General features: G+C 53.8%; 1 protein-coding gene across 11 annotated transcripts in view; it reads left to right on the top strand.

The window, feature by feature from the left end:
• The window catches only part of ATP2B2 (ATPase plasma membrane Ca2+ transporting 2), a 188284-nt gene that overhangs the window by 148706 nt on the left and 16968 nt on the right, over positions 1-22610 (top strand). For all 11 annotated transcript variants that reach the window (XM_015130243.3, XM_028844451.2, XM_028844452.2 and 8 more), the window contains 7 exons: positions 3688-3929; positions 4885-5119; positions 12833-13012; positions 13211-13298; positions 17250-17356; positions 17826-18017; positions 20445-20658. In XM_015130243.3, coding sequence (XP_014985729.1) covers positions 3688-3929; positions 4885-5119; positions 12833-13012; positions 13211-13298; positions 17250-17356; positions 17826-18017; positions 20445-20658 — 1258 coding nt within the window. The remainder of the gene's footprint in view (positions 1-3687; positions 3930-4884; positions 5120-12832; positions 13013-13210; positions 13299-17249; positions 17357-17825; positions 18018-20444; positions 20659-22610) is intronic.

Genomic DNA, 22610 nt, shown 5'->3' with positions numbered 1-22610 from the left:
GTACCATTTTAGATTCCCACCAGTAGTATACAAGGGTTCCTGTTCCTCCACATCCTCACCAATATTATTTTTTGTTTGTTTCTTTTTTTAATCGTAGCCATCCTAATGGGTGATACATGCTATGGTTTTTCTGAATCCCATTTTTGCAAATGTTATCTATAACTTGCAGCTCTTCAAGTCATCATTCATTGATCTTAGCTCCATTCACTTCCCAGCATCCCAAAACAAGAGCATGAAATGTCCTCTCAAAGATATGACCATGGCTGCACTATGACCATGGCTGCACCCAGCATTCCCCAAGGGCCCCATACCGTGCAGAGAAATGTACTGGACCAAGCTGGAACTGGAATCAGGGGTTTTGGAGCAGCCTCAGGCCTGACCCTCTGCAGGTCCCTGACGAGGAGCAAGTCCCTTTTCTCCCCAGAGCCTGTTCTCTGTCCCTCAAAACAGGAACAATACCAATGCCTTAACTCCCTTACAGAGTTGGAGCCCTGGAGATAAAAAGGCTCATGGAAATTCTGCAGCAGGAGCAAAACTTTTGGGTTTGTCCGGATCTTAAAAAGCCAAAGAAGAAGAGGGGAGGGTCCCTGATTCTTAGTAATGCATGTAGGCGATTTCAGAGCTCAAGTTCATGGAAACAAATTGAATTACGGAGGAGGCAGCTATGCCATTTGCAACCATGGATTGTCTGAAATCCTTTTAGAGGAAAATTAAAATATTTCACAGAGGGTAATAAAATGCTGGGTGTTTTGCAGGCATGACTGCTCGGCTCTCTTGGGCAAATAAGTAATTAGGCATTTTCATTTAAGTCCTCTGTGTCGTCATTTTCTTTCATTAGTAGAGGGAGAAAAAATTGTTATGGAAAATACATAAAACTCTGGAAATCAACAGAAAGTTAATTATAAAATTGCAAATATATATATATGTGTGTGTGTGTGTGAGAGAGAGAAAGAGAGAAAGAGAGAGAGAGAGAGAGATAGCACACAATAACAGCATACTGCAGAGAGAGGGAAGATCTTAGAACTTATTTTCCGAAACTTCAGACATGGGAAGTTGTGTCAAATATTCCTCTGCTTCTTAGTAAAACCTATCAAAGAGCCTGGGGGTGGGGCATTTTCCAAGGCACAGGATGCCTCAGGTCAGTCTGGCCATGGGAGCCGGGAAGGTGCTCTGAGCCTTGCTCCCTATCCACCGCTGCCGTACCATCCACTGAGGGATCTGCAGTTCTTCCTCACTCTACCCTCCCTCACCACATCCACTTTAAGGAGAGGGTTGATATTTCCCTGAGCTAGAAAGCATGTGCTCCAGCCTCTCCATCTTACAGATGGGGAAACTGAGGACCTCGTTTAGGTTCAAAGGCTCTTTTTTATTTCCTATGCATCCCCAGGTCTCAGGACCACTGCATGTCGATGCCTGTATTCGCCCCATGTGAATCGGGTCTGCTCTTTGGGCCCGAGCCCTAGCTGCAGAAGAGGGGAGAATAGCCCAGGGATATGTCCAGTTGCTGACAGAAGGTCCACCCTGTCTCTGCACAGCCAGTCATGCTGACATCTTCCTGAGTCCACCTTCTTCCTATCCGGGCTGCTCTTTTGGGTAATATGAGGGAGACTGAGGACGAGGATGCAGAGGGCTCCTTGTGAGAGGTTCATCTGGTACTTCAGGGGGACACAGGCATGTTCATAGCTATTTCATCTTCAGAATTTCTCTAGAGTCTATCTCTGGTGTCTTTCACCACCCCTGAAGCCACCTCCACCTGAGTCGCCCGTATGAATGCTATTAAGTGGCATGAGTGGGTGTGTGCATTGGGGTCGGGGGGTGCACATGGGAGCCACCTGCAAATCTGCACTTTTGCAGCCTCTTGTGAATCCCACATCAGTAGCCCATATGGAGGCATCTCATCCTTACCATTAACCTGTCTTCCCCACCACTCTGGTCTGTATTAAACCATCTAGCGAACAGTTAATAAGCACCTGCTGTGTGATGAGCTTTGCACTGACCCTGAGAACCCAGAGAGAAATAGAATGCATCTTGTTTACACAGGGGAAGAAAGACCCACATGGCAGTTTTCAAAAACAAGGAGATATTTGAGCTGGTCCTTAAAGGACAAGAGGAAGTTTGCCTGGCAGGGGAGGGAGAGGGACCCACCGGGGAGGAGCAGCAGAGGTGAAGGTACAGAGGCATGAAACAGCCTGTGTTCAGGCAGCCGTGCGAGGAAGTGACAGGTGCTGGGGAGATGCAGCTGGTGTTCTGGGAGTCTCCAGGACAGGAGCTAATGGTGTTCACACGGCCCTGAGGCGGGCACAGGGCCAGCATGAAGCAGGTGCCAAAGACTGTGTGTCTAATGTGTGAAGGGGAGAGGGAAGTGAGGGAGGGACTCAAGGAAGGGATAAGTATTTGCAGCGTATTCATATCATGGCATCTATAGAGCAGTTAAAAAGGAACACACTAGAGCCATAAACATGAATGAATCTCAAAAACAGAATGTTACAGCCAGGCACAGTTACAGCCAGGTGTGGTGGCTTACACCTGTAATCCCAGCACTTTGGGAGGCCGAGGCAGGCGGATTACTTGAGGTCAGGAGTCTCATGAGGTTAAACTGCATGAACTTGCCCATATTTGACCATTTTTGACATTCAAAAATAGCAGTTTCCATTGGTTCAACCTGATTGAAATCACAAGGGACAGTCTGTCCATCCCGTGAAATACCACTTACCAATCAAAAGGAACAGCTTATCAGCACATGCAGCAGCTTGCCTATATCTCAGGGGGATTCTGCTGAGCAAAGAAGCCAAGCTCCGAAAGTTACAGACTGTATGGTTCCATTTACATAGCAGGCTGAAAATGATGAAAGCATGGAAACGGGAAACAGATTAGTGGTTGCCATGGCCAGGGAGTAGGGGGAGAGAGAGGTGATAGCTTTAAAAAAAGGGTAGTACAAGGACCCTTATGATGAACTGTCCTGAATCTTGACAGTGGTGATGGCCACATTAACCCACACGTGGTACCATTGCATAGAAAATGCACATGCACACACACACACAAGCACATGTAAAGCCGGTGAAATCTCAACAAGGTCGGCTTCCATCGCCATCTCAGTTGTGGTACTTGTGTTAATATTACAGTGATAACATTGGGGGAAACTGGATGAAGGGTATACGGCATCTCTCTGTATTGTTTCTTATTGCATGTGAATTACAATTATCTCAGAATTAACAGTTAAATACACACAGGGTAATGATTAATGCCAAATTTAAGACAGAAGTTGTTTCTAGGACACAGAGTGAATTATGCATATGGAAAGAGGTTTGCAGAGGGGAATCAGCTTTGTCTATAATGTTTTACTTCTTAAAAAAGAAAAATCTGAGGAAAGTGTGGCATAATGTTAAGATGCTACAAAGCTGGATGCTAGGCACATAACTTTGTTACATCGTTCTCTTTCTCATGTTTGAAATAATTCATAATTTTTTTAAAAGCTGATCTTGCTTCACTCCTTTCACCCGGAGCCAGGACTGGACCTGGGATGCAGAACCCTGAGGGTGCAGGGGATGGGCCAAGGGTTCCCTGAGGGCTCAGCCCCCAGCCCAGAGACCACCTGGTGGCAGTCCCAGAGCCTCAGTGGCAGCCAGGGCAGGGGCTCCCCTGACACAGGCCCCACCAGGTGCCAGCCGCTCCTGCCTCTCTCCGCAGCCCCCAGAGAAGGAGGGTGCCCTGCCTCGGCAGGTGGGCAACAAGACGGAGTGCGGCCTGCTGGGCTTCGTGCTGGACCTGAAGCAGGACTACGAGCCCGTGCGCAGCCAGATGCCAGAGGAGAAGCTATACAAAGTGTACACCTTCAACTCCGTGCGCAAGTCCATGAGCACTGTCATCAAGCTGCCCGACGAGAGCTTCCGCATGTACAGCAAGGGGGCTTCTGAGATCGTGCTCAAGAAGTAAGCGCTGGGCAGGGCGCCGGGGCTGAGGGCTGTGCCCTGGTGCAGGGAGCTGGGGATGTCAGGGTCATACGGCACTGGCCGCCATCCAGGCCAGGCTCAGCAGCCTGCTGGGCTAGAGTGGCCATCTAGCACCCAGAGCCACAGAGGGCCCTGCCCAAGGCCATCCAGGAAGATTCATCTTCACTTTCATGCCCCTTGGCCACTGTGTCTTCCACTATATCCTCTTAAACATTTCTATAGCCAGAGTCCTCCCCCTTCTCCTCCCTAAGCCACTGGTTCATCAGAAAGTTCTACCCGTTATCACACTTAGATCTCTCTTATTTCACTTCCTTTAGCATAGAACCGGTTGATGGTAGCTATTTTCATTATTAGCCACACTTCTCTGACTCCAGAGGAGTGCTGGAAATAAGCCTGGTGAACTAAGCAAATCCCTTCCCCTCTCTGCCCTCAGTTTCCCCACTTGTACATTGAGAGGATTGTTCTAGCCCCCAGTGGTTCTCAACCCTGGCTACACATTGGAATCCCTCTGAGGAGTATTTAAAAAAAAATGATTCCTGGATTCACCCCAGACAAATTGAACTGGAACCTCTGGGGCAAGGCTCACACATGGATATTTATTAAAGGCTCCCCCAGGCAATTCTAATGTGCAGGCAGGGTCAAGAACTACTAGCCTGGGTTTTATGTGCTTTGTAAACCACTTCAGCTGTGGGAGTGTTATTTCAGATGAATCTTGTGAGTATATAATACATCAAAGTGGGGCTCCGCTTGCTGAGTGACCTGGGCAAAAATTGCAGGAAGGACGCCTGATTTCACCCTGCCTGGGGCATGGACTAGATGGGCACTGGATGACCAGCCACAGCCAGCTGAGCATCACAAGGGTGGGGAGGTGGTCTCTGAGCCGTTCAGAAGGAGCATTCCTTGGGCTCCCCATCTCCCTTCCATCCTCCCCCAGGTGCTGCAAAATCCTCAATGGGGCGGGAGAGCCCCGTGTCTTCCGGCCCCGCGACCGGGACGAGATGGTAAAGAAGGTGATTGAGCCCATGGCTTGCGATGGGCTCCGCACTATCTGCGTGGCCTACCGCGACTTCCCCAGCAGCCCCGAGCCGGACTGGGACAATGAGAATGACATCCTCAACGAACTCACCTGCATCTGCGTGGTGGGCATCGAGGACCCCGTGCGGCCGGAGGTAGGCCCCAGGGCCAGCAAGCTCAGGGAAAGGGGATGAGGCTGGGAGGCCAGCCACCTGGGTGACCTGAAATAAGTCACTTCACCTCTTTGAGTCTCAGTTTCCACACAATGCCCATGGGGATCTCCTTCCCCTGATCCTCATAAGAGGATCGCCCATGAGAAACAGTGTAGACCACACATGGCATGGGTCAGCCTAGAAGGACACAGAACCCACAGGTTGCCAGCAGGTGTTGCTCTGCCATGGGGGCAGTCCTCGAGCTGTCCACCCAGCCACCATGAGCTCTTCCCTCTGGTCCCCCAAGGGACAAGTGTAGGGGCTGCCCTGCCTTAGAAACCTCTTGCCCTGCAGGAGCCAGGATCTCCTGTAACAAATCCACAAACATGGATTCCAGGGTCCCTACAAAGGACACGCCCAATAGCAAGGGTCATTGCACTCAGGAGAACCCGAAGTGTGGTGTCCCTGTCAGTATTTATAGTTTCTCGCAGTGCAGATGCAGTTTACCAGCCAGTTTACCCTAGCAAGCTGGCCTAGGAACACAGCGGAGAGTCTACCTTTATCAGGTTTCCAGGGGAACAGAGCTAGAACGTTAACTGCAGGTCACATTCTCAAGCAGAAGGGGAAGGGGGCTGACAGGCCCACTTCACAAGGATCGAGGGAGGTGATGCCTATCAGTACACCTAGTGGGGTGCTCAGCACACAGTAGGTCTTCAGTCTCCTTCAGCTGAATCTGCACCTGGAGGGGAAGGCCAAGAACTCAGTGCTAGAGCTGCCAGGGTCAGGGGAAGATGAGATGTGTGTGGTCTGTGAGGCTGCCCAGGCTGAAGAAAGGCTGTGGGGAGCAGAGGAAGCTGTCCTGAATCTCCAAAACGCTGCATGGGTGGGCAGAGTGAGTCAGCTCACACCGCCAGGCCCCAGGGGAGCACCCCGGGCATGAGGCAGGGTGCAGGAGGGGCTTGCTTCCCCATCCTTCCAGGACTCACTCAACTGTTGGGTCCAGACCGGATGCCCTGGCCAGGCCCTGGCCGGGTCGATTGGCCTCTGCTGTAAGATTTGGTGCTGATGCTTTGAGGACCCACCTCCTCCACTCCTTAATGGACCTACCCTGACACTGTTCTTTGGGGGTCTCTGGCCATTCCCTACTCCTCTCTGAGCCTCAGCTTCCCTTTCTTTAAGGTAAAAGGGATAGATAAGATGCCCTCCAAGTTCCTGGCCCTGATGTTATAAGATTCTGCTTTCCAAAAAAAATGAAACTAGGAGGTCACAGGCATGGACTTTCACATTTTAGGCAGCAGGGAGAGGGTTCAAAGTGTGAGCTCAGACATCAGACAGATCTGTGATCCTGAGTGCCAGCACAGCTGGCTGTGTGACGTTGAACCAGTTACATAACCTCTCTGAGCCTCATCTGCATACTGGGGATAATAATAGTATCACACACACCCCCTCTGGGATATCATGAAGGCTCAGATCATGTATCTACGAGCAACAGGCAGAGCATCTGGCACAAGATAGGTGGGCTACATATGTGGGTCCCCTTCCTTCTTGCCCTCTCCAGTAGATTTCATTACCCTAGATCCAGGGACACATAACAGCCCTAGACACACAGTCTAGCCTACCAAAGGTGTTCAATGAGTGTTTGTGGAATGAATGAGTTGGGGGTATCATTGTGGCTTCCTCACTCCTATCAAGATCCTAAAACAGCAAAGACAATTAATGTCCCTGGAGCTTGACAGTGGAGCCCACACGTGCTTTCCTGCAAACCTCTCTCTCCATGGACAGACAGGCCATTTATCAGCCTCCCTGTGGGACACCTCCTCATTACCAGTCACTAATGAGTCCAGGCTTCACTGTGATATGTTATCTCGTTACTGAAAACTCTTCATCCTTGCACAGCACTTGAGGCTGGCCTGCCCACACCCCTGTCCTTCCCAATCCCACAACCTCCCCCTTCCCGGTCACTCCCAGAGTTCCTGGCTCACCACTCTGCCTTGGAAACATCCCTTAGATGAATGGAAGACACCAGCAGGTCCCAACTGTTATCTGACCATGACGCACAATAAGAAATGTATTTTATGTCATGACTCAGTAAACACACACACTTCACCAAAGCAAGAATTTCACAAAATAATGGGATGCCCTTAACTATTTTCCATTCTTCTATTTATTTGTTTCTTTTTAAAATTTTGGTCACCACCCACTAAACAAATTTCATGACTCTCACAGGGCATGACTTGAGGTTTGAGTGGCTGATCTAGTCCAAACACCTTCCCCCACAAACCCCAATTTCCAGAAGAAAACACCGAGGCCCAGAGGGGGACAGTGATGTGCCCAAAGTGGCTGAGTGAACCCAGATTAGAACAGGTTTTCTGCCTCCCTGCCTCAGGGCCTTTGCCTGGTTGCCACACACACACACACACACAAAGAAAGGAAAGGAGAGGAGAGGAGAGAGGAGAGGAGAGGAGAGGAGAGGAGAGGAGAGGAGAGGAGAGGAGAGGAGAGGAGAGGAGAGGAGAGGAGAGGAGAGGAGAAGAGAGGAGGAAGTTCTAAGTTAAGAGGATGAGCAGATGAGGACAGGGATGAGAGCTCCCCATGCCCAGGGCCTGAAGGGGCAGAGCTGGGTCCCTGGCATTTTCTGTTGACAGCATGGTCATCCAGAGAAGCTGGCTGCAGGCACAGACTCTGGGAAAGGGGGGCCTGGAGCCAACCCCCAACCCCCAACTTTGCCACTAACAAGCCACTTCCCTCTGTGAGCCTCAGTGTTCTCATCTATGAAATGGGAAGTTAGCCCAGGTGCCCCTTGGGTCCCTCCCAAGCTCTGACGTCCCCAGAGAGAGAAAGAGTTGACTGGAAGACTTACCCTCCCATCTTCCCCCACTTCCTTCAGTCAAGGCATCCACATGGGCCACCCTTTCTCCTGTTGGCTCACCCCTGGGATGTCTGTATAGGTGTCATAAACTGTTTCACAGCGGTAACCTACTCAAGTGACACAGCAGACTCAAGGGACATGGGTTCTAATTCTGCCCCTGCCACTCCCTCACAGATGGCCTCAGTTTCCCCACCTGAAAACTGAGAGAATCAGACTGTCCAACAATCACAGTGAGGGACACAGTAGGGTTACAGGTGACACCACTTGCAAGCATAAAAGCTCAGAGTTGATTCAGCATCTCTGAGTGGGGCGGGATGGATGCAGGACCCAAGGAGACGGGTGGGTATGGTTTTGTTTATTTGTTTATTTGTTTGTTTTTTAGGTAGGTCATTCCTGCCCCCTCTAGCTCCTTGGTTCCCACCTCAGAGGCAACCACTATCCCCAGTTTTTAGGGGTGACCTTCAGGGAACGTGTGTGCCTATGGTGACAGTGTTTTTGTCAAGCTCCCCAGGGCTCTGTCCTCCTGGACTCATCCGTTTATACAGAATTCTTTGTCACCCTCTGTAAATCTTACAGGTGAACGCCCTTCCTGGTGCCTCCAGCCTAGGAGGCTCAGCCAGAGGGAAAACCTCAGCCTGGACCATCTCTAGGGCCCTGCAGACACACTAAGATTCATTTTGCAACTGCAAGAAAACAGTCTCTGCCTCACTCAGTTTCCCTGGCTGTCAAGGGGTTGAATCTCCACATTGCCTTCCTCTCACGAGAAGACCAAAGGCTAGAACAGATCAAAACACCTTTGCCAAAGCACCCCACTGTCGGCCCATATAGTGGGTACATTTTCCAAGGTTGATTGAAGTCAGTGCCGATAAAGCCATCAGGAGAGCAGCGGTCTGGGATTTGCCGGGTTATCCGGGGGTGTTTGAAGCCCTCGGAATCACAGACAACTGCTGTCACAGAAACAACAGATGTTTAAAAGCTTTTATTTAATGAAAACAGGAAGCACCCATTTCCTGGCTGCTTTTCCTCAGTGAGAAATATCTAGGATAATTTTAGCGACAGAAGTCATGTTTTCCCAAACTTATTTATTTATTTTTAATTTCACAGTAATTTTATTGATGTGGGAAGCGTATTTCAACTGGATCGATGCCTCTGGGGTTTGAGTCTTAAACATCTCCGGATCCTCAGTGTCCAGAGCAGTTAGATGCTCCAGAGCTGTTTGTCCAATAAGTGAATGAGTGAGCAACAAAACTGAGTCCTGAGAGCGGCTTAAGAAAACATCCAGTTAGGTTGCAGGAATCAGGAATGGCTTCATGAATAGAGAGCATTTCACTTATCAGATGGGACAGACTTGACACATAGAGGCTAAGGGAGGGAGGGCATTCCAGGCAGAGGGGACAGCATGAGCAGGGCAAGAAGGCAGGAAGGGATGCGGAGTGGCTGGGGCCTCGTGAACGCCCTGCTGCATTTATGAGAGAAAAGGGACTTGAAAAAGGTGTGCACGTGCCCATCCTGTGCGTGGGCTGTTTGTGCCCTGTCATAGAGTTCCCCCAGCCTTGCTGAAGGGTAGATACTATTGTACCCATTTTACAGATGAAGAAACCAGGGTTCATGTGAGACCCTAGAGCAAAACCCAACCCAATCCTTTGGTCCCCAAGCCCTCTCTCCACTGCACAGAGGAAAGTATAGGGTCCGTAAAAATTAGCCTCATTTTTCTCATGAAGCCAGCTTGCTTGGAGAGGCCCAGACAATGGCTGATTTTGGCTCTGGGAGACAGTCTTGAAAGTGAGAGTCTTTCTAAAACGCAGCACTGATCGCCTCATTCCTGGCTCAGAACTTCTCACAGTTCCCAGTGCCTGAAGGAGCATATCCCTGGTCCAGCACCTTCTGCCCCTCTCCAAATTCATGGTCTCCAGTCCCTAACCCACATCTTCTCTCAGCCTCAGCCCCTCCAGATCACCTGCAGCACGGCCCTCAGACCCGTTCATACCTCAGGCCTTCTCTGCCAATGCAGAGTGGACAGTGCTCTGTGGCCAGGACTAATCTCTGTTCATCTGTGTAGCCTCAGCCCTGGCACAATGCCAGGAACCAGAGCCTCAGTTGGCAGCTCAAACATCCCCTCCTCCAGGAAGTCCTCCTTGATTTCTCCTCCCCACCCACTTTCTTCTAAAGCAACAGTGCCCTCTGTGCTCTTTCAGTAGCACGTATACTCAGCAGTACAAAACCCCCTTCTGTGTTTCCAGAGCCTTTTGTATAGGCCTGTGCCAAAGACCCTGCCTCCAAATAGAGTACAGGTCTGATGCAGGATAATGCTCTGCTATCTGAAAAAAGAAAGGTTGTGTAAAAAAATCAGCTAGACTTGTTCCACCGTGGAGCAGTGGGCATTAGAGGGAGGGAGTGCCCTGTCATCAGGGGTGTGCAAGCAGAGGCTGACCAGCCCATCTGTTGAGGACACCTGGGAACAGATCTAGACAATGAGCAGAGGGTCAAAGTCAATGACCCAAAGCCCTTTCCAAGTCCAAGACCTCCAGCATCTTTGAAACCAAGAACCGAAATTCCTCCTTTTGGGGGCAGGAGCCAGATAAGGTGTGTGTTCCCAGGAAACAGCAGCTCTTTGCTGTTCTCAGGGGCAGGTGAGAGCAGGGGGCCACAGCCCACGTTACAGCCGTCATGAGGCTATTAGTAAGTTATATAAACAGGATCTTTGACGTTCCACGTCCCCACTCCCTCCAGCTCTGTAAAAATGAGGTCACGTTTGCTTACGTGATTAGCCACTGTGGCATGAGGCAGAGGCCTTGCTCACATGGCCCCCAGGCCCCAAGTGGGCACTGGAAGGCTTCTCCCCAGGCCCTGGAAATAAGCCCCAGAGGAGGCTGGTGGTCAGCTGGCCCTGCTCTAACCCTTCAACAACAGGGAGATCACTACCTGACCACAGAGCCGGTCTCTGAGACAACTCCAGTAGCTAGAGAGGCCTCCTTACTGGGACCCTGCCCCTCCAGGACATCTGTTCCTCACGCCACAAGACAGCCACGCTCAGAACTGTGGGTTTCCTCTTGAAGGCATCAGGGTGGAGCCCCTGAAAGAGGGCAGCCCCACAGGCTGACACTCAGGTAGGTCACTAGTGGCCAGGGTAAGGAAAGAGCGGCCAGGCAGTGCCCTCTGCACAGAGTACACAGGGAGGGTGGTGCCCTCCCCCATGGCCCCTGCCCTCCTGCCCAGAGGCAGGCTGGGCAATGACCCAGCTTGAGACGATAGTGGTGGGGGCTGAAGGAGTGGTGGGTGCTGCGGATGGGGTGGACACAGGCGAGACAGTCAAGGCCGATCCTTGTTCTTACCATTGCTGAGGGCAGAAAGGAGACCAGGGCAGGGGCTGTCCCAGTCAGGCTTGGCCCCACCTTCTAACTGTTTGTACTAGTTTTCTAGGGCTGCTGTAACAAAGTCACACAAACTGAGTGGCTCAATAGCAGTTTGTTGTCTCACAGTCCTGGAGGCTGGACGTCTGTTTGAGACCAAAGTGTCAGCAGGGCTGGCTCTTTCCAATGACGGTAGGGAGAAGCTGTCTCCGCCTCTCTCTCAGCTTCCAGTGGCTTGCTGGCCACCTTTGGCCTCCTTGGAGTGTAGAAGCAGCACCCCGATTTCTGCATGGCATCTCCTTTGCATATCTTTGTGTCCAAATGTCCTCTTTATAAGGACACCATTCCTGTTGGATTAGGACTTACCGTGATGTGTTCATTTTAGCTGGATTTACCGCTATAATGACCCTATCTCTAATCAAGGTCACATACACAGGTACTGGGGCTTAGGGCTCCAGTCTGCCTTTTAGGGGGAATATGACTCAATCTATAGGTTCCAACTCCCTCAGCGGTGGCTTGGCAGGTGGATGCTGGAGTGCGCTCCTGGTCACTGTGAGGTGTGCAGGGAGGGAACGTCAGATTGAGTCCTTCCAGGCTGGAGATTCTAACAGGCTGTGGTCTTTCCAAACAACTGGATTTTCTGCCCTTGACATGTTCTCTCCCACTGAAAGACGTTCTGCAGCAAATATTATTTTATTATTTGTCATTGCCCTCGGGTAAGAATCACTCGTTCCATTGATTTCTGTTGTGTATAAAGGGCTGCCCCAGCTCCAGGCTGATTTCCGTGGGGGAAACCCTTAGCTCTGCTCAGGGCTGGCTGCTGGGGTGGGGCGGGGCTGGGAAGCCTTGTGCCTTCTGATTGGCTGGCTCTGATCTGGCCTGATTGTCCCAGATATCATCTGTCATTACAGTCAGAGAGGGCAGAACTATCCTTATTATTGCAGAGAAATGGTATATTTTACATGAAGCGTAATCATTTATACATATTCTAAACCCGTGTCACGTTCTGTAAGTAAAATGCTCCCAAATGCAAATATCCCCCCAAGAAACTGAAAATACACAAATGGATTTGTCAAGTTTGCAGGAACTGTGTATGTGGGTGAGACAAGGACAAGTTCACCTGGCCAAGCTTACCTGGAGCCAGATCTGAGGAGGTGTTCGTGGAAGTCTTTCCAAAGTCCTTGCCCAGGTCAAGACAGCCAGTGGTTCTGTCTCAGGATGGACTGTCATGGTCAATAGGTGGTAGCCACCTGGGACTCTGTGATGAGAACCACATCAGGGTTTAATCAAAGGATGTGTGATCGATTAACAATGCCTGCCATGGGCACAGGAAGGGAGGCTGTGGCCCGTGTGCCATGTGTGCCATCAGTATCTCATAGTCATCTAGTCCCCTTTCAGTAGAGCTGCCTGTGAGAAGGGCTCCTCTGGAATCCACGAAGGCAGGGGGGATCTGCCTGAGGTGGTGCCCTCCCCCATGGCCCCTGCCCTCCTGCCCAGGTCCCAGAAGCCATCCGCAAGTGCCAGCGGGCAGGCATCACGGTCCGCATGGTGACTGGTGACAATATCAACACGGCTCGGGCCATCGCCATCAAGTGTGGCATCATCCATCCTGGGGAGGACTTTCTGTGCCTCGAGGGCAAGGAGTTCAACAGAAGGATCCGCAACGAGAAGGGGGAGGTGCGTGTCCCAGCGTAAAGCATCCTCTGGGGAACGTGCTTAGATGGGGGCTGGGAGGTAGGGTGCTGCATGATTGGACAGAAGCCAGCCAGTGTGCTGCTAAGAGCCCAGTGACTCTGGGCATGTCCCCTCCCTTCTCCAGGCCTCAGTTTCTCTCCCCAACCCCACCGACCCGCCCCCTTCCCCATCCCTCTCCAGATTGAGCAGGAGCGAATTGACAAGATCTGGCCAAAGCTGCGGGTGCTGGCTCGCTCCTCCCCCACGGACAAGCATACCCTGGTTAAAGGTAAGACTTGGGCGGGCACGGGCAACCCTCAAGCCCAGCACCAGGCCAGAAACTGGGCCCTCCTCTCCTAGCACTTGCAGCTTCTTCCCAGAAGGGAAGGGCCCCTCGCCCCCGACTCTCCACACCTGTAACAGCCTTATGTCTCCCCCTTTTCAGTCCTGGGAGCCTGCAAGGGTCCAGAAGGAGATGGGACTAAGTCTTCTCTCTGGGCCTCCAACTCCCCTAGGAAACAATGGACCTGGGCCTGTGTGGGGTCCCAAACTCCCGGCTCAGGGCTGAATGGGGCCCACAGACGTGTTCTATGTGGCCGGTACAGCGCCTTTTTAAATGATGAATTTGAAAGACTACTCAGACCCTGCTCTCTCACCTTTGACACAGTCCTTACTGCTGCTTGTGGTCCGACACTCAGCCTACTTCACTTGTTCTCAGTCTGGTCTCAGAGCTTTTGGTCTCTTGGTCTGTCTGGTCCCTGAGGCAACCAACCAACATTTGTGACCAGGACCCCAGGGATGCACTGTCTTGGGAATAGCCACCTGAGGGATGAGACCAAAAGTCAAAGTCTTGCTCCTCCCTCCAAAGGGAGGGTGCACCACTTGCTGAGCCTAGGTGGCCGGGTGCTGGGCACTCTTTATTTTTATTTTATTTTATTTGAGACAGGGTCTCCCTCTGTCACCCAGGCTAGAGTGCAATGGTGCAATCATAGCTCACTGCAACCTCAAACACCTAGGCTCAAGCAATCCTCCTGCCTCAGCCTCCCAAGTAGCTAGGACCACAGGCATGTGTCAACACGCCTGGATAATTTTTTTTAATTCTTTGTAGAGACAGAGTTTCCCTATATTGCCCAGGCTAGTCTCGAACTCCTGGCCTCAAGCAGTCCTCCTGCCTTAGCATCCCAAAGTGCTGGGATTACAGGCAGGAGCCGCTAGACCCAGCCAACTGGGTATTTTTAGAGTCACACGGTCCTGGCTTTGCCACTGACCTGCTCTGTGGCCTTTGGCAAATCCCGCTCCGGGACTCTGTTTCCTCATTTGTAAAATGGCTATGGGAGCAGGTGTCCACCGGAGATCACCCTAGAACATCTTAGATTCCTCTTTCAAAGGTGCTGCCCAAGGACATTAATGGAAGCCGATCTGGCCTGGGGAGAGAACCCCAGAACCACAAGGGAGCAGAAGGCCCCCAGCCCATCCTTACTCTTATTCATTCACTCATTCTCTCCATAACTGTTTACTGAGGTCCTGCTAGGTGCCAGCCCTGCTCAGGGCAGGCATGGTCCTGCCCACGTGGAATTCCTGGGCCAGGATGCATGCAGCAGCATTGAATAAGTGGTCCCTGCATAGAGCGAAAGGCTACACTGCTGGCAGGGGTGCTCTCGGCCCGACACTGGCCTCAAACTTGGATTAGGGAGGCTTTAGGTCACAGGCCATGGAAGGTGGGATGGGCTCCAGGGTTGGTAGGGCCTGTGCTTGAGGCAAGGCAGGGAACTGTTCTGCAAAGGGCTAGAGGCAGAAAATCCCCAGGTGCCTTCAAGGATCTGGGCCAGGACCTTGGGACGGGAGAGAGAAGCTACAGGAGACTGGAGCAGGTGGGAGGGCAGCAGATCCTGCAGGGCCACCAATGCCCACTTGAGTACCCTGCCGTGGCCTGCACCATGTCACCAGGCTCGGGAACATGGGAGCGTTTAGAGAGTAGAAGCATCCTTTTAGGAAACTTACCCTGCAGTGCAGAGCATGGCCTGGCAGTCCCACAGGATTGTCCCACTGAAGAGCTGTCACCTGCCCACAGTGGTGACACCTCAGGTGGAGCTGCCAGGTGCGGGTCTGAGAAAGTCTGGGTGGTGGAGGGGTCTGGGCTGGGTGGTGGTTTGCACGTCATGGAGGGATGAGGAGCAGGAGTGTCTGGAATCCCATCAGTCTATACCTGTTGGAGAAGAGCATTGGACATCGAGCCAGGATGGAGAGCAGGCCTGAGACAGAGTCCTGGGTGGCACATGTGGGTGGGGAGAGAGGAGCCACAGAAGCCAAGAGCTGCCTGAGTGATGGTGAGGCTGAGAACCTACCAGAGGAGGCCAAGGGGAGGAGGCTAGAGGGGCAGGAGGATGGCCAGCGGGGAGTGGTGCCAGGAAGACAAGGAAGGAGGCCTGTGGAGGAGGAAGGTGTGGCCCATGGTGGGAATAATTGCTGAGAGGTCTGCGGGGACAGAACAGAAATGTGGCCTTAGGAGGCAGCCACAGGAAGGCCCCTGGTGACTGCACACAGTCAGGCCACCCCAGGACTGGAGGAGGGGAAGGGGTCTGGGGAAAGGTTTCCTCCCAGCTTTCTGCACAGCTCGAGCTATGCAAAGGTCCACGCCACCTGGGAGCCACAGGGCAGAAATTTGACCCCTCCCTGCCTTGGAGGAGCCCCCAGACTGACTGAGGGAACCATGGAAACTCAGGCCCAATGTCCCAAGGGGACAAGCTTGGAGAGGCTGAGTCCAGGACGGTGGAACTGAGGGCTCGCTGCCAGCTGGGTGGGAGCAGCCCAGGACGATTCCCAGAACACAGGGCACTGCAGCTGGGCCTGGAAGAGGGTAGAGCTGCAAGGAGCAGGTGGGGGCACAGTGCCCCAAGTCATGGAACTCAGCCCCTCATTCCACAAGCTGCCGCTGTCTACTAGGCACAGAACCGAGAGATGCGCAAGGATGGAGCAGCACAGAGTTACAGGGATCTGATTAAGGGTGGGCAGGGATCTTCAGAGGGTCAGAAAGGCTTCCTGGAAAAGGCAGCATCTGAGCCAAAAATACAGTACAGGTGGGTGACAGGAGTACCTCCAGCCAAGGGAACAGCCTGCGCAGAGACGGGCCAGCGAGGGCTAGCTCTGTGGGACTGCAAGCACAGATTGGGGGTGGCCGGGCAATGAGAGAAGGGAAGAGGTCAGGGTGCGGGTGAGGCCTGGTCACAGAGGACTTCATAAGTGGAGCTAAGAACATGGATGTTATCGTGAGGCCAAGGGGGAAAGCGGAAGAATGACGTTCCGGGGATGGGTGGGGGACAGGACTGTTCAGACGTGGGTTTTAGAGAGATCCTGGGGTTGCTGTGGGGAAGCAGGTTGGAGGGGCAGCCCAGAGTCAGTGAGAGGAAACCCAGTGATGCTGGTGGCAGAGGGTGGAGACAGAGAGGAAAGGAAGGGTTTCAGTGGGATTTTGGAGCCAGAATTGGCAGGCCTTGGTGATACATTCAATGTGCAGAATGAGAGAGAGACACATGGATGCTGACACCCAAATTCCTGTCCTGCCCATGGACATCCCTGCTTGCAAGCCCAATGAATGAGGAGTCCCACAAACTCCACAGGTCCCCACCAATGACATCCTTCACCCACCCTCTTCCACTGGCCCCAGCTCAGCTACTGGGGCCACATGTCATTTGTTCATTCTGTTATTTGTTGAACGTTTTATTGAAGATGAATGTCTGGAGAGAGGTCAGGGCCAGAATGGTGAGGCAGAGGTCATTGGCAAATGGCAAAGCCAAGGCCTCCTCAGCAAGCCTGGACTCCCCAGGGAGAAGGTTGCTGGCTAGTGGTGTCGGGAGGAACAGATGGTGGGGTCCTGCTGAAACCCTGGGAGCCCTGCAGAGGCAGAGGGGGCCCTGAGCACAGTTAGAGGATACGGTGTTTCTGGTTAGGGTGGGTGCCAATGTGGCCACGGGTTGCAGAGAGCAAAGACAGGGCTGGAGAGGTGAGCAGGGCCCATGCCACAGGGGGCCCCAAGCCAGCACCAGCCCAATAAGGAGCCCAGCATGACCTGCTGGCAGCTATAGGCCAGCCTGCAGCTGAGAAGAGCCTGGATGGAGGGGGCAACTGGACAGGGACCAGAGAGGAAGTCATGCCCAGCCAGGCCCCTCCTGAGGACAAGGGCTGGCCCAGACTGCCTCCCACCTGAGTGGCCCAGGGCCTGAGCACACTCCCGCCTCCACAGGCATCATCGACAGCACACACACTGAGCAGCGGCAGGTGGTGGCCGTGACGGGGGACGGGACCAACGACGGGCCTGCACTCAAGAAGGCTGACGTGGGCTTTGCCATGGTAGGAGCGGCCCACAGAGGGCCTGGGGTGGTGGGGGCTGGGGAGATGGGACTACACAGCCTTGGACTGGCTTTTCAGGAGCCCCAGCTCACACTTGGCCCACTCGCCATCCGCCGTGGGTGCCCACCGATCTTGAGACTCAGCCTGACCCCGAGGTCTTCCTGGAAGGGCGTAGGATGCTCCTTGCTCTGGGGGAGCTGTGCGAAGGGGGACACTTACAGGCTGAGGAGGAAGAGAACAGAGCGGGAGAAGGGGCCAGGGTGAGGCTTCCTGAGGGTGAAGGGAGCTGGGTCTGTGAGGAGCGTGAAGAGTGGGGTGTCCCTGTGTGGTCTGGCTGTGCTGGGCCCACTGGGTGTATGTACTAGGGAGTTGTGTAGGACTGAGGATGTGGATGGGGTGAGGATGGTGATGCTAGAAGTGGTCACCTCCCCTGGCCACCCCACCCAGCCTCCTGTCCCTGTCCCCACAGGGCATCGCAGGCACTGATGTGGCCAAGGAGGCCTCAGACATCATCCTGACAGACGACAATTTCAGCAGCATCGTCAAGGCAGTGATGTGGGGCCGCAATGTCTATGACAGCATCTCCAAGTTCTTGCAGTTCCAGCTCACAGTTAACGTGGTGGCTGTGATTGTGGCATTCACGGGGGCCTGCATCACGCAGGTGGGTCCTCAGGAGGCCATACCAAAGCCTGGGGGAGGGCGGAGACCCCCCCAGAGGCTCGGGGGCCTTAGGGTACTCCAGTTTGTCCCTGTCACAACAGCCAGGGATGAGGCACCCATCGATGGAGCGCCTGCTGGGAGCCAGGAACTGCATCACAGAGCTCAGTTGCAGGCACTGGCCCCAGGGGAGTCAAGGACATGAGGCTCAGAGAGGTGGCGTGACTTGTTCAAGGTCACACAGCAAATGGGAGCTGTCAGCCTCACAGCCTGGCCCTCACTGCAGGAAGCGGGAGAGGGATTCCTCAAGAGAAGGCAGGGCCCTTGGCCACCATGAGGGCAGAGGGAGGCAGGGAAGGGCGGGCCAAGGCCCGAGGGGATCAGGCAGCCAGGTGAGGACAAAGAGCCAGTAGGGGCCCCGGGGCCCTGACTCTGAACTGGAGTGTGGAGTGCCTTAGGAGGTGCTGGGTGGGAACAGCTGGAGGGAGTCGGGGGTCTCGCTCACTGGGAAGGTCACAGAGGAGTCTGGCCAGATACCACGACTGGGTCTGAAGCAGCCCTATGCACTGAGCCTGGCAGGCAGGCCCCGGATGTCTGCAGACACCGCTTCTTCATCGCAGCTCCATGAGGCGGGAACTGTGATGATCCCCATTTTACAGAGGCAGAAACTGAGGCTTAGAGGATGGACTGGCCAAGGACCTGCCATTGTTCTTGCAGTCTCCTGATACACCCCACAGGGACTGACCAGCCTAGCCGGAGAGGCAAGAATGGGTCTCCTTTAGCCCCGGGGGATCCCCAAGGCCCAACCCTCCCAGTAGCCACCTGGGCAGACAAGCCCATGCCCACAGGAGCCCCCAGAGGCCCAGAGTGCAGCACTGCCCCAACAGCTGTGTGGCACTGGAACACTGCTCCCCTCTGTTGCTTCCTGCGCTGGGGGAATATAGGTGGCAACTCTGGCTACCCCAGCCCTGAGAATCAGAGCCTTGGAAGGGTGGCTGGGGGCTTCCTTTTGCTCAGAAGGGCCCTCTTTCCTGGTCTATGGATGAGATGCTCCCTCTAGTGGCAGCTTGAGGGACACTCCCATGGCAGCAGCAACTTGGAGACCAGAAGGTCTTGATGCCAGATAGGGAAACTGAGGTTCTGAGACGACTATCAATTTGCTTGAGGTCTTTGTTTGAGTTGGTGGCAAGGCCATGCAGCATTGATAGGAAGACGGGCACGCCTGACCCCGAGGTATATGGAATCGGAGAAAGCCCAGGGGTGGGGAGGACGGGGGCACGGGGAGTGAGGCTGAGGCAGGGAGGAGGTGGGAGAGAAGGCCAGGAGCAGGGGCTGTAATGAAACCTGGGAGGTGATGAGTGGAAGGGATGCAGGTATATGGGGCTTGGGAGAAGACAGAAGTGGGAAGAGCATCCGGTTTGGGCTGTTGAGCTTACAGGGTCTAGGGGCTTCCTGGAGGAGGTATTCCACAGGCCATGGATGTAGCTAAAGCCACAGGAAGAGGAGAAGAATGGGGCTGAGGTAGGAACACAGATTTAAAAGGAGGGGAGGATGACAACCAGGAGAGTGGGGTCAGGATTGCAAGTGGGAGGCAGTGGCCAAGTGCAGGGGCGAGGTCAGTGACATGAGAGTTGCCGAGAAGAGGTCCTGCAACTCGTGGCACAGAAGGTGCTGGTGACATGGGAGGAGGGCATTCTGGGAGCATGGAGGGGCCAAAGTTTGGCTGCTGTGGACAAGATACATGGGCGTGTGAGAAAGGATGGGGACAGCAGACCCAGCTCCTCTCAGCCAAAGAGACAGGTCCGAAAGGGTCCTTCCCAGAACCTGGACAGTGGTGACCTACAAGTGGTGAGGTCCTTGACAAGTTTAGTTGCTTCTGCTATTCCTCATTTGCCAACATTTCCTACCTTGAAATGTATTAATTTTTGAGTCATGATACATACAATAATTTTTTAAGGTAAGGTGGGATAAGAGGGGAGAAGAAATTGGGGGTTGGGGAATGGGCTCTGTTTGTAGGATAGGAGAGCCCGAGGGGGAGGAGGCAGTGGGGGGAGGAGGTAGGAACCCATGCTGGAGGCAGTGGGAATGGTCTTGGCCTCAGCCAGGAGAGACCCCCCTCCTTGGGGGCTGGAGGGGAGAGGGGAAGATGGTGAGATGCTGCTGAATTTACCAGAAGGCAGGGAGCTGGTGGCCATTGGGCCTGGGGGGACTCACTTATCTCCTGGCGGGGAAGATGGGGCTGAGGTGGGTGGGTCTGCGCTGATCTCCAGAGAGGGCATCAGAGAACGGCTCCATGCCTGCTGGGGAGCGAAGGGGTAGGTCAGCCTCCAGCCTCCAGCAGGAGCCTACGGACAATACACCACGAACCCACCCAGCACTTCACAGGGGCAGGTGGGCACACAGGTGACAGCCCTCTCCTGCCTGTCCCCAGGACTCCCCTCTGAAAGCCGTGCAGATGCTCTGGGTGAACCTCATCATGGACACATTTGCCTCGCTGGCACTGGCCACCGAGCCGCCCACGGAGACCCTGCTGCTGAGGAAGCCGTACGGCCGCAACAAGCCGCTCATCTCCAGGACCATGATGAAGAACATCCTGGGCCATGCCGTCTACCAGCTCGCCCTCATCTTCACCCTGCTCTTCGTTGGTGAGCGCCTCGCCCACCCACACCTCTCCCAGGCGGGGTCATCACCTTCCTGGTGCACCACGGCTGTCACTCAGCATTCTCGAGTCACAACCCCCTCCTGTTTTGCTAATGGGGAAATTGAGGCTCAGGGAGGTCAAGTAAGTTGCCCAAGGCCACACCAGCGAGTCTTGGAAGGGGGCCTGGCCCTGTCCCAGCTCTGGCTGACCCCAAAGCCATCAGTGGCTTTCTCCACTGGTGACAGCTCCTGGCACCAAGTACAGACTGTGCAAGGCCCTGTCCAGGTGCTGAAGCACTGCATGGCAGCCCCAGAGGTGCCTGAGACTGGGAGGGGAGTGACTCACACCTTCTCTTAACCATTCCAGCACCTTATCCTGGCCTGGTGGAAGGGACCCTCAGCAAGGCTTCCTGGGGAAGGGCACACACGCTCACACCACCACCGATTCTCACTTGCTTCCACTTGGGCTGCGTGTTTGGGTCTTCCACTCAGTGAGGCAAGCACATTTGCCTCCACCCCACATTACAAACGAGGGCACCAAGGCTCAGAGAGGTGAGGTGACTTGCCCAAGGGCACACAGCCAGTCTGAGGAAGAGTCTGGGCACAGAACCAGGTCTGGTTGGGCCAAAACTGACCTGGTTTCCACAGATGCTTCGGAGGCAATCCCAGCAAAGCCTACCCCCAGGTCACAGATGGGGAAACAAAGGCCCAGAGAGGGGTAGGATCTGACCCACAGTCCCACATGGAATCAGGGCCAGTGCTGTCCTTACAGGAGCCTCCTGGAGCTGGCCTTTCACTCGTCCTCAAAGTCCAGAGTATGATGGAGGTGGGCACGGATCCATTCCTCAAAGGCAGTGCCTTTTATAAATTTTGAAAGTAGTGGCCGGGCGCGGTGGCTCAAGCCTGTAATCCCAGCACTTTGGGAGGCCGAGACGGGCGGATCACAAGATTAGGAGATTGAGACCATCCTGGCTAACATGGTGAAACCCCGTCTCTGCTAAAAAATACAAAAAACTAGCCGGGCGAGGTGGCGGATGCCTGTGGTCCCGGCTACTCGGGAGGCTGAGGCAGGAGAATGGCGTAAACCCGGGAGGTGGAGCTCGCAGTGAGCTGAGATCCGGCCACTGCACTCCAGCCTGGGTGACAAGAGCGAGACTCCGTCTCAAAAAAAGAAAAAAGAAAAAAAAAAAAAAAGAAAGTAGTGTGTTGTCAGGACACATTTTACTGTTGTAAAACCTATCATGAAAAAGCTTAGAGGAAGCCACAAATATGCAGAATTAGAAGAGATTCAGAGGAGGTGGAGGGGTTGGAGAGGAGAGGAGAGCGGGGGTCCTGGTCAGCTTGCTGGCTTGGTCACTTGAGCAGCGCCTACCCTGGGTAGTCTTGGGACATCTCACACCCAGAAAACTCCACAAGCCTCCTGGCACCACTTTACTCGCTGTGCAAAAGGACACAGGACTTGGCCAGGTGCGGTGGCTCACGCCTGTAATCCCAGCACTTTGGGAGGCCGAGGCGGGTGGATCACTTGAGGTCAGGAATTCGAGACCAGCCTGGCCAACATGGAGAAACCCCATCTCTACTAAAACTACAAAAATTAACCAGGCGTGGTGATATGCACCTGTAATCCCAGCTATACTTGGGAGGCTGAAGCAAGAGAATCACTTGAACCCAGGAGGCGGATGTTGCAGTGAGCCGAGATGGCGCCACTGTCCTCCAGCCTGGGCAACAACGAGACTCCATCTCAAAAACATAACAAAACAAAAATGATACAGGACTGCATCAGACGCCCCATCAGCAGCATCTACCAGCCTGGCCCAGAAGCCCTGGGCTCCATATAGGAATTGGCATCTCTAGTAACAGCCCCATGAGTCTGTAGAGGTCTCAGCAAGGGACATGCTCGGGTACAAGAAGCAGCACTCTCGGGGCAGCGCAAAGCCTCCCGCAGGTATCCTGTCCT

Source organism: Macaca mulatta, chromosome 2, assembly GCF_049350105.2.
Source record: "Macaca mulatta isolate MMU2019108-1 chromosome 2, T2T-MMU8v2.0, whole genome shotgun sequence".
NCBI classification, from domain to species: Eukaryota; Metazoa; Chordata; class Mammalia; order Primates; family Cercopithecidae; genus Macaca; species Macaca mulatta.
The sequence above is the reverse complement of the archived record's forward strand: the minus strand, read 5'-3'. Positions and strand labels throughout refer to the sequence as shown.